The sequence below is a fragment of the Mesoplodon densirostris genome, chromosome 5 (assembly GCF_025265405.1).
Source record: "Mesoplodon densirostris isolate mMesDen1 chromosome 5, mMesDen1 primary haplotype, whole genome shotgun sequence".
NCBI classification, from domain to species: Eukaryota; Metazoa; Chordata; class Mammalia; order Artiodactyla; family Ziphiidae; genus Mesoplodon; species Mesoplodon densirostris.
In genome coordinates this window covers 108,421,931-108,437,950 of record NC_082665.1, presented here as the reverse complement: position 1 = coordinate 108,437,950, position 16,020 = coordinate 108,421,931, and the positions used below count along the sequence as shown (strand labels likewise).

The 16,020-nt window shown below is 49.1% G+C and overlaps 1 protein-coding gene across 4 annotated transcripts in view; it reads left to right on the top strand.

Annotated features, from left to right (window-relative positions):
* Nucleotides 1-16,020, top strand: part of DGKG (diacylglycerol kinase gamma) — a 149,228-nt gene that overhangs the window by 88,444 nt on the left and 44,764 nt on the right. For all 4 annotated transcript variants that reach the window (XM_060100106.1, XM_060100105.1, XM_060100104.1 and 1 more), the window contains one exon: nucleotides 13,093-13,183. In XM_060100106.1, coding sequence (XP_059956089.1) covers nucleotides 13,093-13,183 — 91 coding nt within the window. The remainder of the gene's footprint in view (nucleotides 1-13,092; nucleotides 13,184-16,020) is intronic.

Here is a 16,020-nt window from a genome sequence, read left to right as displayed (position 1 = left end):
GGAGCTTGTCACATAAACCAAGAAAAATATTTTTGGCCGGAGACTTGAAGACCAAACAGGAGAGCTTTAAAATGAGATTTAAAGGGGATAAAGTAGAATGCTCAAATGAAACTCTAAAATCACAACCCACAGAGGGGCAGCAGGTGTGAGCTAGAAATAAGAGGCCTGGCAAAGGGGGTGCTAAGCAGTTCTCTGAGGGACTGGCGGTGGGGTCACATCCACAGTGGGGACACGTTTGCCAACTGCACAGTGAGGGGGCAAAGTGAACAGGAGAGACAAGCATAACCTCCGAGACAGCAGAGATGTGGTGGGTAGAACACACAGAAAGGCCTGGGTTCAGAATGCCATGCTAGGTCAGGGTGACAAGTTCACATGATCACAGTCACAGAAATAGGCGTTAGGAGTGTGTACATAAGTAGAAGAAGTCACAAACGTCAGAGTGGAAGCAAAGCCGAGAGCGTACGGATGAGATTTTCAAAAGGGCAAAAGTGAAAGGATTTTGCTGGCGGTGTATACTGCAGTCTTCTCGGGCAGAGGGAGGCTCTGGCTGATGCTTTCCTATTTAAGATTTTTTCAAAGCAGCACAGGAAGAAGATGGAATAAAGATGGGAAGAGGGTATTTATTCAGGTATCTGCCCCATCAAATGAATTGTTGACTTGCCTTGCTAACAATTTCATGATTTAAAAGGTAGAGGGAGCAAGGAGGGAACTGCCTTACTCTGTATTTAATTCTGACCAGGAAGCATCCAACTGGCTCATGGTGTGGAAGGCACAGGAAACTTCGGAGAAAGTAACCAGATCATCATGCAGTTTTATGAAAGCCAAAGGAAGAAATACGATGCATACTTCAGTCGTGCCCTTTCCTCCCCTTCCTACCCCTTCTGCTTCTTACTTCCCTCTGGCACCTCCAGTCCCAGTCTAATCAGAACTCCAGCCCAGACTTCAGGGTGGCGACCAGGGATTTTAGGGTGGAAGAGTCCCCATGTTTCTTTTCCAGGAAGTTGAGGAAAGCAAATATTCTCCAATCCAAATTCAGCAGGAAAGACGTGCCGTTTGTATTTCACGTTGGGACTCAGCATCCATGAGGCCACAAAGCCAGTTTTATACGTGGCAGTGGAGTTCTGTTGCTTCATTATTTGAGTGTATGTCAGAGGACCCATGTATATATTCTCAACTAATATTCCCAACAACCCCTGCAAGGTAGGGAATATCATCCCAATTCAAAGATGAAGAAACTAAGGAAAAGAGACTAAATGAGTTGCCCAAGGCCACATAGCAAGTAAGTGACTGACCTGGGGCTGGAACCCAGGCCTTTCTGGCTTCTAACCAGGGCTTTTTCAGCTCTACCAAGCTGTCTCCAAAACTAGACATTGGATACCTAACAGGCTAATTGTCTTTGATGGTTACTCTGAGAACCCAATCTCAACATAACATTGTTTCTATGGGAAAGTGTGCTCCGAGTGACAAACAACTGGCTTAAGCATGGAACTTTTGTAACCTGACCTATCACAAGTGGGGCAGCGCCTCAAGCTCAGAAAGGCCGGTCGTGGGAGGGAGAGATATTCAGCCAGCACCCCTCAGACACCACGATACCACTCGAGGCCAGCTGCGCATTTGCCAAGAAGCAGCAGCTTCAGATGCACCTGCAAAATAACCACATAGCACCCACCACAGAAGACAGGTATGAGGACCACGTGAGGGGACCCTTTGGTTCCTAAAGCAGCTAGTGCAGGTCCAGCACAAAATAAGACACTGGATAAGTGGGGACTGAGGGATTCCCAACAGCTGGGGGTGAGCTGGAGTGGAGGGCATGGAGAGGGAGGGGAAGCTCTGCCGTCTGTCTCGGGGCCTCCCTGGGAATGCTGGTAGGTGAATTACGGTAGGGTGAGGGTGTGGACCTGCTTTGGGGGCTTGCCTCCTGCTCCCCCAGACAGTTCCTCAGTTTCTAACCTTGGTTGGTCAGGACCCAGGAAGTGGCCTTCCTCAGCAAGAGCTTCTGAGGGCTTCCTCAGGCTATACCTTCTCCAGGTGTTCAGGGCTATGTTCTAATCAGCCATCCTCCCCACTCGGCCCTAACCGTCCCCTCCTGCCTTCGGATACCAGCTTCCTGGGCTGATGGATGTGTGCGTGCTGGCAAAACGTAGCTCGGAATCAAAAGCTGTACAACAGCTAAGCAGTCGTTACAGAACCTTAGAGACCCCACACCCATCTGCCTCTGCCCCTCTCCCTCCGGGAGCAGGATAGCTTTTGGTCCCCGTATTCGAGTTTGTTGTCTGAGAACTGTGCGATCGAGCTTATTCAGAGCCCCGTAGCCTCAGCCAAATAGGCCTGAAGGGGATTTTCATTCCACAAATAAATCTTCAAAGGGAGAAAGGATTGCTAAAAACAGCCAAACTCGGTGAGATTTTTATTTTATTTTTATTTTTACGTTTTTGGATGGGGGAAGGTAGCTGTTTTCTCTTGGCAAGGACGGATACTGACTGCAAGACACTCTAGACACTCAGGCCCTCAGGGGAGGAAAACCCTAGCTGCCTCACCAGCTCTCTCCTGAGGGTCACCCCCAAAGTGGCAGGACCATGTGGTGGCATTCCCATCACTGTGGCGGTTCTCAAGTCGGGCTTCGGAGAGACCCCGGGGCCTCAGAGCATCAGAGGCCGTGAGTGTGCTCGGTACCTGTGGATGGAGAGCCTGAAAGAAGCCTCCCTGTTTGGGCCTGGGTGTGTGCCTGCACACACGTGTGTCCCCGGGTGCTGCACTGGGGGAGGATCCGGTTTCAGACTTTGGCTGGCTTCGTGCTGGAGTCCTGCCCTGAGCAGGAGATACTGTCGGGTGCCGGGCAGAATTCGGGAGCACCGACCAAAGGAGACTTTGTCCCTAGTCCACGGAAAAAAACTGTCTTGTGTGCAAGGGAAGGGTCACCGCTCAGAGGGAGCAGATTCTCTGCAGCTTAGAATTACCCTTGAAGGGGTAGAGAGGCTGCTCTGGATGAGGCCAGTGGGTTTGGCCCTTTGTTACTTTGGGGCAAGAGTGGAGACTAGAGACCAATAGAGAGACCCAGACTGCACACTCTGTGGGGAAAAGTACCGCGGGGTCCTGAGCAATGAGCCGGCCAACCTCGAGCTGGAGCTTGTGGCCTTCCCGTGGCCTGAGCAGTAGATGTGATCAAAGCCAGCCCACAGGCAGGCATGAGAATGTCCCGCGGCTTTGCAGTCACCAGCTCTTGTGGCTTTGGCTGACCTTTCCACTTCTCTCAGATGCCTTTGGGGCATAGCCAGAGGAGGGTTGGGGGGAGTGGAAACGTAAGGGATAAGGATGGGAAGCTGGGAGCTGGGGTTCGAATTCCAGCCACTGCATCCTCGAGGACTGGCCTCAGTTTCCTCATCTGTACCCTGGGAAGGCTGCTACGGTTTAGAAAGGAAGCACCATCCGGAGCTGGTATGGAGTGACGGTTCCGCATGCGCCCAGATACTATCCACTAGTGCACTATTTTTATTTATTCTTCACCACCAGGCCCCCACCATGGGTGCCATACTGAATAAGATTTCTGTCAGCCATAAAGCTGTTCTCAGTAATCATTCATTTTCCATCTTTATGAATCAACAATATCCATTTGCCATTCAGTCAGTTCCTCTGGTTGCCAAGAGTAACTGACGTAATTGATTTTGTTCCATTTGACATCACAAAACACTTTAACCCACTAGTTAGTCTGTGCAGTCTTTGTTATGAGTAAATGCCCAAGTACTATTACATATTACAAAATGTTGACAGCAACTCATGGACTTCTTCCATACTTTGGAATATTCCTTGGAACCTGTGATCTCCTGGCTGGGAATCCCTGGACCCCAAAGTTCCCTTAGGTGCAAACACTGTCATCTGTGATTTTGCAGGTAACTTTTCACACATGAAAATGACTTCAGAAGTGTCTTCATAGGTTATTAAGAGGATTCGATCTATATACTATAAAATACATGCTAGGTGGATTTCTCCCTCCTTTCTTGGTCTTTTCATTTTCTTTAGACCCTTCTTGAGCTCTCCCCTCTTTCCTGTTCCCCATACCTCTGCCCACCCCCTCCTGGACTCTGGTCTCCAGTCCTCCCGTCCATTCACCACCCTAGACTTTTCTGAGCGCCATGAACACCAGTCTTGTCCCTAGTATGGAAAAAAGCCAGGGAATACCTCGCCCCTTGAGCTGAGCCAAGACAAATCTGTTGGCAGGAACAGCGGGCACAAGAGTCACACTCAGAGAGCAGAAACAGCTATTTATAAAGCCTGCTTCCTGACTGCTGGGGGCTCACTTTCCCTTGTACCAAAGGGGTCACCACCTCCTCTTTGGAAGAGCCCCTGCCATCCACAGCTCTGTGCCTGCAGGTCACCAAGTGCCATTCCAGTGAACAGTGAGAGCAGGGGACAGCATGCAGGGTGGATTCGGTGCGGTGAGCTCTCTGATGGGCCAGGGCATCTGGGTGTACAGGTAACACAGATGACCTCTGCAGCACCTGTGAGGTGACAGTCACTGGTCCCTTATAGGACTGGACATCCTGGCCTTAGAACTAAGCCTACCTACCTTGGCTTTTATTTTTCTTTTTGAAACCTTTGTTTTGTTTTTTATTTGTTTGTTTGTTTGTTTTTGTGGTATGCAGGCCTCTCACTGTTGTGGCCTCTCCCGTTGCGGGGCACAGGCTCCGGACGCGCAGGCTCAGCGGCCATGGCTCACGGGCCCAGCCGCTCCGCGGCATGTGGGATCTTCCCGGACCGGGGCACGAACCCGTGTCCCCTGCATCGGCAGGCAGACTCTCAACCACTGCGCCACCAGGGAAGCCCGAAACCTTTGATCTAAACTTTAGTTAACACAATTACTAAACGTTCAAAAGCACTTGGGATTCAAATAATGTAAAATGTTAACAAAGTAGTCTCGGTATTATTACTAACAGTCGTCATTCAGCTCAAGTTGCATTTGCCCTTCCTGTGTTGCTATCATACCTGTCTGGTTGTGCTAGATTACTATTTTCCTTAATAACCTGGCACCAGTCTACTATCTTTAGTAGTCATAGCAATACCACCACCAGTAACCCAGCAAACTCATGGTATTAAGTGAGATCATTTGTTTTTGTTTTTTAGTTGAGATGAACCTTATGAAACTGTATATCTAGTGTACTGAAGTAGCCTGTTGGCTAGGCATAGTTCTCCCTGGATGTGTGGTTTTGGCCTATACAGTGTTCTTTTAAAGAGTTGAACTGGTTGCCAACTTTAATAATCAGGAGATTTTACATAAAAACACATTTCTGGCATCTCTGTAAACAATGGCAGCCCTGGCGATACTTGGGCCCACACTTCGACACGGCACTGGTTGTGGTGCACGTGGGCCCCCCGACCCTGCCCTGCATCCTCTTATCTCAAGTTGTTCACGGAGCTTGGAGAAACCTCAGAAATCCATCGTTCCGAGCCCTTCATTGTAGGATGAGGAAACTGAGTCTGGGAGTCCCCAGGTAACTCTCGTGGTATCACATTCTAGTGTGTACGAGAACTGGGCCTGGAGGGGAGTCTCCTGCCCACTGGCCCAGCATGGCCCCCATATCATTCGGCTCCCTCAACACAACACAGAGCACGATCCTGTGGGCAGCGTCTGCTTCACTGGGCTGAGAGAGGCCTAACTGACTGTTCGAGTCACGACCCACTCAGGGAACCTGATTATCAAAGTCCAGACCACAAAGAGGAATACCTTCACTTCAAGGGCTCCTATTTCTAGAAATAGCTCTAGTGTCTTCTTTGTAGCCTTCTACGTCCAAAGAAATGTGTTCATGTTTTGATGACTTCAAAAGTCTCCTGCCCTTAAAACTTCCTAGATTATCAGGAAAGGGCCACCAGAAGCTCATTGCCTTTGCTGGTGAAAATGCCCAGCAGCTAGCTTGGTTTTTCTTGTGGACATCCTTGAAGACAGGCTATTCATAGGCTGTCAGGATGGTGACTGAATCCAGCCCTAAATTGCTGACAAATATAAAAGAACGTTTTTAATTCGTCTCATTTTCCCCTCATCTCTCAAATGAAAAGATTCAACTAATAATCAATATTATTTTCTTAGAAAGCAGGGGGAAATTAAGAAAGCCCAGAAATAGAATCAACCCATGGTGTCACTACTGCTGTTTGCTGCTCCTCCATGTGACTGAGAGTCCCTTGGAGCTCAGACAAGGGGCTTCTGCCTCAAGAACAGGTTCACGGGGGTAGTTTAGAGCCTGACGGTGAACCTAGGAGTTTCGTGGACCTGGAAACCAGCCTCAGGACAACTGGTTAAGGATTAGTCATCTTCAGCTGAAAGGTGATTATGAGAAGGAAAGAAATGGTGGGCCAAAAAAAACTCAGGAAGAGGGACGCAGAAAAAGCAGTCCAGAAGTCATTAAAACATTGTTAGTTTTATTTTCTTCAAAAAATATTGGCTGCCTGGGATAGACCCGCACACTGCTCCTGTCCCTACCCCTGCAGCCTTTGGGGAACGAGTCTCCCAGTGAGTGTGTCTCCTAGCAACAAGATAGAACAGTGAGGGAGCACTTCCCATGTGTTAAACACCTGCTTGGTGCTTTGCATTTGCCACGGGAGCTTCACAACTCTGCTGCGTAGAAAATAATATTCCCATTTTGTAGAAGAAGAAATGAAGGGTCAAAGAACTGAAGTAACTTGTCTAACCAGGAAGTGGCAGAGCGAGGCACGAACCCTAGCCTCACGGATTCCAAATGCCATGTTCCTGTACAACTGAAAAGGAAACAGACAAAAACCAGTGCCCCATGCAGCAGCAGCAAACCTCCAGCAAGGGCTAAGGGTAAAGTGGCGGGGGAGACATCTTCAAAAGACAACAGGTGGGCTTCCCTGGTGGTGCAGTGGTTGACAGTCGCCTGCTGATGCAGGGGACACGGGTTCGTGCCCCGGTCCGGGAAGATCCCACATGCCGCGGAGCGGCTGGGCCCGTGAGCCATGGCTGCTGAGCCTGTGCGTCCGGAGCCTGTGCTCCGCAACGGGAGAGGCCGCAACAGTGAGAGGCCCGCGTACCGCAGGAAAAAAAAAAAAAAAAAAGACAAGAGGAACGCTGGCAGTCAGGCTGTCTACTTAGCAGGAAGAATGGGGGCTTTGTCAAATTATAGGGTATCACATGCCTGTTGGCTTTTACCAAAGGCTTTGGAAAGGTGCTGGTGCTGGTAGAGGGAAAAGGGGAAAGGGAAAAGAGAAGATGAGGCAGAGGTGAATTTGCTTCAACCTGTGAATTTCTTATTTGTATCAAGAGTACCTACTCATAGGATTCTTCCAAGAATGGAAAGAGAAAATATATGTAAAATATTTATCAGAGTGCAAAACCAAAAGCCCAAAGCCTCCCTGATGAGAGGCTTTCTCTACTTCCAGATCAACAAATAACCCGTTGATTGTATGCTATACAAATCTGCTCTGCCAGTGTAGACAGAACCAAAGAATCCAGATTACTGCTCCCTGGTGTCTCGGTACGCAATGACAGTAGGCTGGGAGCTTGCCTTCCTTCCTGTTTTCAGAGTAGCTGAGAAACCTTTAGGGAACCCGGCCTCACATAGACCTGCCAGTGAAGTCCTTGGCGACAACCTCCCAACATATACAAAGAGAGGGTCTGTCTTGTCTTCTCTGTGTCACTTGGCCTGAAGGCAACCTCCACCTGAGGGCCCACCATTAGTGGGCCTCAGTCATGCAGGGTCCTGGGGGCCGTCTCCACCTGATCAACATTTATCCCAAGAGGAGTCTCTTCCTTCTTCTGCCCCGACCCCCATGGCCCCAGCCTTTGTACTTTCAACCATTTTGGTGGGCAGGACAGAGGCAACCAAAGTAATCCCCCTCTATGTTATCTAATATAAGGCTAGCAGCAATTTTTCTGAGAAACAAGATGTGTGACCTTCATGAGGAAGATAGTACTCTGATTATTGACAGGCCATCGATGACATTCAATCAACAAACTTTTAATATGTATAGGGGATTAGGGCCTATAGACCAAGAGCTGTTCTAGATGATTTTACATGTCTCATTCAGTATTTAGAACATTCTGTGAGTTAGGTATTTACCCATTTTATGAGTAAGGAGGCTCAGAAAAGTAAAAAAAAAAAAGCTCAAAGTTATACAACCCATAAAGGGCAGAGTCAGAATTTTAAGGCAGGGCTCCTCAATTCCATCATGGGGTCTTTGCATCAGGCCACACTACCCTCTCTTGTTACGAGTGGCCAGAATTGGCCGGCGTTGAAGCTGAAGTTGGAGGTACCCAAGGAACAATTTACGTTTGTCTCCCAGCTTTCCCTGCTTCACTCTGTGTAGGAGATGGTGCGAGGGCACTGCCTCTGCCTCATTCCTGGGTGAGCAGAGAGAATGAAAGGTGCAGGGTGTCCTGGGAGCATCTGGCTTTTCTAGGGATCACTTCTGGTCTCCCTGACTTTCTGAGACTGTGTAGATTCAAGACCAGGAGGTTCCTGTGACAAATCCAATCGAAACTCCTCTAGAACCTCCCTGGCCACTGGGACCTGGGGGAGGGGGGCGGGGGGCGACCCACACTCTTCATCAGACAGCATTTCCTAGTGCACGATGCAGCCACTAACACCCCAGGCCCACACCTGCATCCATTTCACAGCCTCGTGAAGGACTACCAGGGCAGCCTAGGCAGTGTAATAGGAGCACACAACACCACACCACACAACATGCAAAAGCATGAGAAGATACTGTGGCAGGGGAGCAAAGCACAGGCTCTGGGGTCCGACAGTCAGGGTTGGGTGCCCCCTCCGCACTTACTTGCTTTGCAACCTTAGGCAACCTACTTCTTCCCCAAGTCTTCCCTGACTTGTAGTAATAGTACCTACTTCATAGGGCTCTTCAGGGAATCGAAAGTGATAGTATACGTGAAATGTTTAGCAGAGTGCAAAACCAAAGAACCATAGGAATAGAATGTATTTACTTCTAACTAAAATGTGCCCGAGTTAAAAGAGGAGAAATAAAAGCTGTCAGATTTTGTCTTTGTTTTTTTTTTGGCCGCGCCATGCGGCATGCGGGGATCTTAGCTCCCCGACCAGGGATCGAACCCATGCCCCCTGCATTGGGAGCACAGAGTCTTAACCACTGGACCGCCAGGGAAGTCCCAAAAGCTGTCAGATTTTGAACACATAGTTCCCTGTGGGGCAGAGGTTAGCATCTTGGGGAAGCTATTAAAAGTATGTCAACTCTGTGAGGCAGAGATCTTGCCTGTCTTACTCATCACTTATCTCCAGGCCTTTATGCAGTGCCTGTTCCATAGTATGGCTCAATAGATGACGTATGGATGGGTGAATGGATGGATGAATGAATGTGTGGGTGGGTGGATGGATGGATAGATGGACAGATGAGCCACAACACAAGAGTGCTGTCCTTCAATTACAAAGAGGACTGCCACTGGAGAATTGATCTCCTGTGCCACTCTCTCAGTGAACAACACCTGCCATCAATCAGCCATCTAAGACAAAAACTTGGGTGTCACTTTGACTGTTGTTTCTTACTCACTCCTTACAACAAACCAGCCCTGTCAATTCCACCTCCTATATTTTAGCTTGTGAATCCCTTCTCTTCTCCTGAGCTCTACTATCACTACCTTTGTTCAGGTCCTTCCCAATTCTCTCCTGGGTTTCTCTTGAGTTTCTACACCACCTAAAAACCATTCTCCAGGCCTCCAGTCTGTACCCACCCCTTGCAGTCCACTCTCCAGACTTGGGACAGAGTGATCTTTAAAAAGCACAAGTCTGTTCAGTCACTACTGCCACCCCCTATCACCACCCCCAATTAAGGATGGTCCATGACACACTATAGACTTTAAGATAAAACTCAAACATCTAAACATGGCATCCCAGCCTTTATAATCTTACTCCTATCTGCCCTTCCAGCCTTATCTGGCCAATCCACCCCTCCTTGAGTTCCAGATCTCCTCTAGCAGGTCTGTGCTCTCTCTTGCCCCGTGCCATTGCTTGGGCTTTTTCCTCTGCCTAGAATGTTCTTCCTCCACCTTCCCTATTCCTTTCCACATCCTTCGGAACTCATTATCCACCTAGGATGAGTGGTGGTCCCACTAAGAATTGGACGTCCCTCCTCCTAGGTGGTCCCAGTGCTTAGCACACGACCCTATGATCTGTTTCCTTGGCTGCCCTTCCCAGGTGTCTGGCCCATGGAGTGCTGTGTTTTGTTCTTCATTGCACCTAGGACACCCTATCTAGTCCTGGCTCAACGAATATTTCTTGAATCGATAACTACTTTGTCTCACACCAAATGTGCACTTTCTCAAAAGCATATTTGCAATCAACATCACGTCTTTGGACAATCATGTGACCAGTCAAGATAATTAACCAAGGATTAGGGTGTGGTCTGTGACTCTGGAAAAAATCTATTAGATTAGACATGTCGGGAACATGTATTTTTAACCAAAAGTCAAGACACATGATCTGACAAATATGATCACATATTTTTCTGTCCCAGAAAAATTTGAATGTATAATGTCTACGGCTACCCAACCTGATCTGTCATTTAACCTTATTATGTTATCCAAACATGCCAACTCAAAAGACATTGAAATTATAACTGATAAGTAAGTAGCTGACAGTCTTGGTGAGTTTATCATGCAGCAAGCATTATGGGAAGTGCTTTGCAGTCATCCCATTTAATCTTCTCAGCTACCCCTTGAAGCGGATCTTTTTATTATCTCCACTTGACAGATCAGGAAACTGAGGCTTAGGTTACACAGCCAGCAGTGGACACTTAACCAGCAATGGAAGAGCAGTCTGTTTGATCCTCTCAGTCATTCTGTGCTACTGACCTAACCATGACCTCTTAACCTTATTAGATCATCAGAAGAGCCACTTCTGGGCAAAAATAGCTTGTGGCTTCTGGAAATTTTTATTAAAACTCTAAATCTCCTGGCAGTAACTTTCAAAAGTCATGATTCAGACCAGCAGTGATATTTGAAAATGGAATCATAATGCGGGTCTCCTGGCTGCAGAGGTGCTGTCACTGCTGGAGAGGCATCCTCAACCTTGACATTTATGTCAGTCTGTGTTTTTCCTATTACCGGGTCTTTTGCCATCACTGTCTATTGAGAGGCACTGACCCTCATTCTGTCCTCCCTGAGGAATCCTCTCTTTCAGGGTTAATTGGTCTGTCCTCTTCCTTGGGTGTCATTTCACTGGGATCTGGAGCAATGTTTCTCAAAGTCCTGACAGCTGACCACCTGCATAATGATCACCTGGGCACTCATAAAAATGCGTATTCCTGGGCCCCATCCCACAGCTATCACACAGAATCTCTACAAATTGGACCCCAGGAACTAGCATTTTAATCACATTCACCAAGTAATTCTTATGAATACTAATGTCTCAGAACCACAAATGTAGTCTCCAGATGCTCACAGCTCCAAGTGTGACCCCTGGACCAGCATTAGCAGCTTATTAGAAAACAAGGAATTCTTATGCCCAAATCCTGAATGACTGAATCAGAATTTGCATTTCAATGAAATCCCCAGGTAGTTTGTATTCACATTACTGTGCATACAGAGAACTAGCGATCAGAGCAGTGTTTCCTATGCATATCATGGCAGGCGTAGAAAACAAAAGCATTTGTTTGGCATTTCTGTCACACAGAAGAGAATGCCAGCTGTGGCATGGGGAGGGTGGTGCTCAGCCTGCCCCAGACCCCAGCCTGGCCACCCTGAAGGCTGAGGAGATTGGTATCTCAGGCGTACCTGTGCCGCAGCACGCTGGTTGAGAAGCACTGGTCTACTTAAAGCACACCCAGTCCTTCTAACTTTCTTCATGAGCATAACTCCATAAATCTTGCTTATTCTTATTTCCTTCATCATTTGTCATTTCTTCTCCTGCATACCAAGAGTCAGAAATCTTCCCAGCTAGGTCTTAGAACTAGGTCTTAGAAATCTTCACGCAATGGGAGGACACAGTCTCATCTTCAAGTTCTGGGTGGACTCAGAAATGTAGAGAGAAAAGTTTTGTCTGTTATTCTAAACAGTACGACCTAAGGAATACTAGGAAGAAATAAGAGCCTTCTTCCCTTTGAAGAACGCTCCTTTCCTCTTAGTCCACAGATCTGAGGATGGAGGATCCGCAACACGCAAAGCGGCATCCTCTCTCCTGAAGAGTGTGCCAAAAAGAATGTGATTTTTTTAATCCTTCCTCAGCAGAATCTGCCAGCTTATGAACTGGACAGTGTCCCTTCTCTTAGCCAGCCCCTGATAAGGGGATGACAGTTGGCATGGAAGGAATGGAATACCTTCAGAAACACTTCCTGGTGAGACCATCTGATCAAAACGACCAAGTGCCGGGACACACCATCTGACATCGCAAAGTTCCCAGCTGCGTGGGAATCCCATTGTGGTTTTTTTTTCCCCAATAAGGAAAATGTTGAAAATTTTTAAAGTTCAAAATAGTGAGCTCTTACTTTGAAGCAAATAGAACAAGGATTGTCATAGCCTAAGCAAACACAGTTGAGAAAGAAGTGGGGGGAACTATTGCTAGCAAACAACGCACTTTTTTTCTTCTCTTTCCACCTTGCCTGCAAATCTGTGTCCATTCTCTCCACTCTGCTTCTCCCAATCAAAGCACAGGCAAAGTAGCACACATTTTAGCTGGTTTAATGTTGGGCTGTTCCCCCTCTGTCCTGAGAGTGTACATCCCTCAAGTCTCAAAGGGCTGTCTGATCGTCCCTTTGTACCCCAACTATTGAAGTTCCTCTGCGTTAGTAGTAGAAAGGACAGTGACCAGAGCATGCAGTCCCTTGCCGCCTCTGGTTGACTTTCATGGAACTCCTCCCTTGATCCAGAAACGGAGGCAAAGCAGGCCTTTCTCCTTCTCTGACCAGGAAGTTCACAGATCTGTTGGCAGTTCACCCAGAGTAGCCATGATGTCTAAGAAATAAATGGGTTTTTCTCTAAGTTCATAGCAAGAACGGTTGGTTAAAAATTTTCCATCCCTGGTCCGATTAACAAGTGCTGAAAACATAAGACTGGGGACACTGACAGCAGAGCTGTTGTACGCGACCATTTCAAACACTGAGTCATCTTTCTGCTTCATGGTCCAGGATGAAGAACAAGCTCTGGTACTTTGAATTCGGCACCTCAGAGACCTTCGCGGCCACCTGCAAGAAACTCCACGACCACATAGAGTTGGAGGTGAGTTCCCAAGGCTTGCTGGACCTTGGTTCTGCTCTTGGACTGTTACACACCCTCAGGACATGTCCTGTAGCGTCCTCAAGAGGTGATCCCAAGTGTAGTCCATTGTACATCCATCCTGTTCCCAACACATCCACGGCCTCACTCCCAGGAGGCTCCAGTCACGGGGCCTGCCTTTCTCGGCCCGTCCAGGGAGTCCTGGGGCTCTGAGACCTAGAGGCCCAGCGGACTCAGGGCCACAGTCCCTTCTGGCCCTCAGCCCTCTCCCCACTGTGGCCTTGAAATTTCCCCTTTTCCGAGAGGTGAAGACAGGTGCTGCCCACGCAGGGAGAGGAGCTGCTGTGAGGGTAGAGGCAATGTCCCAAGCCTGGTAAAAGTCTGGGAACTGATGGCCACAGGGCTGAGGGGTCTGGGGTTGAGGCCGGAGGTAGCTAGACATCCTCCGCGCCCGCCACTGCTTTCAAGGAGCTGACTCACAGGCACCCAAGGCCGGCTTCATGGGTGTGCAACCTGCACAGTCCCTCAGAAGGACCCTTGGTTTAATGCTCTTCTGACGCTGTCTTGAAATTCTTGATGATTTTTTAGCAAAGGGCCCTGTATTTGCATTTTGAACCAGGCCCCTCAAATTACACAGCTGACCCCACTGGTGCACTCGTGTTTTCCTCACTCTGCAGGCACTTGGAGCAGCCTGCCTCAGACACTTAGCTTGTCAGCTTCCCTTCCCGGCGGATAAGCTGCCCACTTCCCACCTCTCACTCCGCATCTGCCTGGCTGCTCTCGTGAGGTCTTGTCACGTCTATGAAAAGGTCTGCTTGGTCTCTGGCCACCTGAAAGCCCAAACTTCTCTGCACACCTGCTGTCTCTGCTCTGCGGGACCTCAGGCCCATCGGGTCCCTTGCCCATAGTTCTCAGTTTACCAACCTGCATCCCCCCCAACCCCTTCCCATGGGATTCAGGCCTGTAGTCTTCTTTTCACTTGAGAAGAACAAGTGAAAGGCCGTCAGAGAGTTCGGCCGGGATGGGCTCCTCCCGGCCCATGGGCTTTGTCCCTAAGCCTGCAGTAGCAGTCAAGGGGGGCCTGGGCGTCTCTTGGGGGAGGACAACTTCGCCTGAAGCAGTGTGGGAAAGCCCTGCCACTCCCTGCAGAAGGGAGCCTGCGCTCACAGGGAGTTTTCACAAACAAAACACAAAGCCAGAGATTCTGTGCTTCTCTTCGACTCATCTGCCTGCCTCTCCCCAGTGGTTGCCGGGTTACCAACCCCAGGGTGGGAGGCGCCGCCCCAGCTAATCCCCTGAACTTTTAGCCAGCTCAGTCAGAGGGCAGAGAGGCCCAGGAGTGGGGGGCACATGTCCCCGGGTGGTACCACCTCCACCGGGGAAAGGCTGACGAGCCGCTGTGCCCGCTGTCCTCTATGGATACGTAAATCCACGGCCAGGGAGCTGCAGGGAAGGAGGAGAGGCTGGGCTGGAGACTGAACGTGGCTGGAGCTATGTGTGCATTTTTGCTGTTGGCATGATCATCTGCTGGGGGGTCTTTAAATACACCCCAAGTGAGGGACAGCCCTGGCCTAACCACTGCCAGCTGCAGACACACAGCGACTGCTTGTTCTCCCTGCAGCTGGCCTTGAAACGGTGCCCAGAATAGAGCAGCTCAGCTCCCCTGCCTCTGTGGGCCCCGCCCTCCCAGCTCCCAGCCGGCAGCACCCTGGCCCCCTCTGAGTCCAATACTCAGCGGCTCTTATTCAACCGCAGAGGGGGCTGGTGGCCTCTGCAGGGGGCGAGGGTTTTCACACTGTGGGTCGTTGGGGGCTTTGGGAGCACGTCTTATTTTCCTTAGCTCCCCATAATGTCTTTTTAGTATTTATTCAGGACGCTAAGGATGGGGGGCTCATATGACAGGCAGCTTCTGACAGCCCAGAGGATTTGGGGCAGGCATCATTTTGTATCCAGGGAGCAGTGGGTGGACAGTCCTGGGTCTTGTGATCCAGAGGAGGCGAAAGAGACAGAAGTGGGAGGCGTGTGAGTGACAGGTGTTAGGAGGCTACAGGGCACCACAGGTAGATGTGAGAGCATCAGGGGCCTCAGGAAGAGCAGTAAGAGAAGGTATGTTAAGTGACCTTCTACATGTGGCCACTGCACACAACAGCCCAGGCCTGGGAGGACCAGCACACTCATCAGTTCAAGGTCAGAGATCCCGGGAATAACCCCACACAGGTATTTATACTACATGTCATCGTTTCCAAAGCCCTACCACAGCCTTTATTCCAGAGTCACACAACAAGCAGTGAGCTAAGTAGGCCAGGTATTCTTATCCCCTCGTCACAGAAAGCAAGCTGAGGCACGGAGGTTTAGAAAGATAAACAGAAGCGAGAGAAAAGCAACAAGGGAAGAGGGGGAAAAAAATCACAGGCTCTGACTGCCTACTGTAATGTGTCCTCATTTGATACAATAACCCAGTGAGGCAAGTATTATCATATTTTGTTAAATGAGGAAACTGAGGCTCAGATACATTAAGTAACTTGACCAAGATTTCATTGCTGGAAACTTGTAAGACAGGAGATTTTAGGCATCCTGGAAGGAGTTTAGCTTAGAACACAATAAATAGAGATGGACCTAACAAGCGCTAGAAATACGGCTGATTTTTCAGCATGGACCCACTGTTTCTTCCTCCTTTACTGAATGTGAGACCACTTGGTCCCCTCTCAGCTGAGGCACCTGGGCAGGTCTGCTGAGAAATGCTTTCAGAGGACAGAGGGCACAGTCCTACTGCTCATTTGAGGAAGGAGGGGGCTCAGGCTGGACAGGAGGAGAGTCAGAGAGGGAAACTGCCTTAAAGT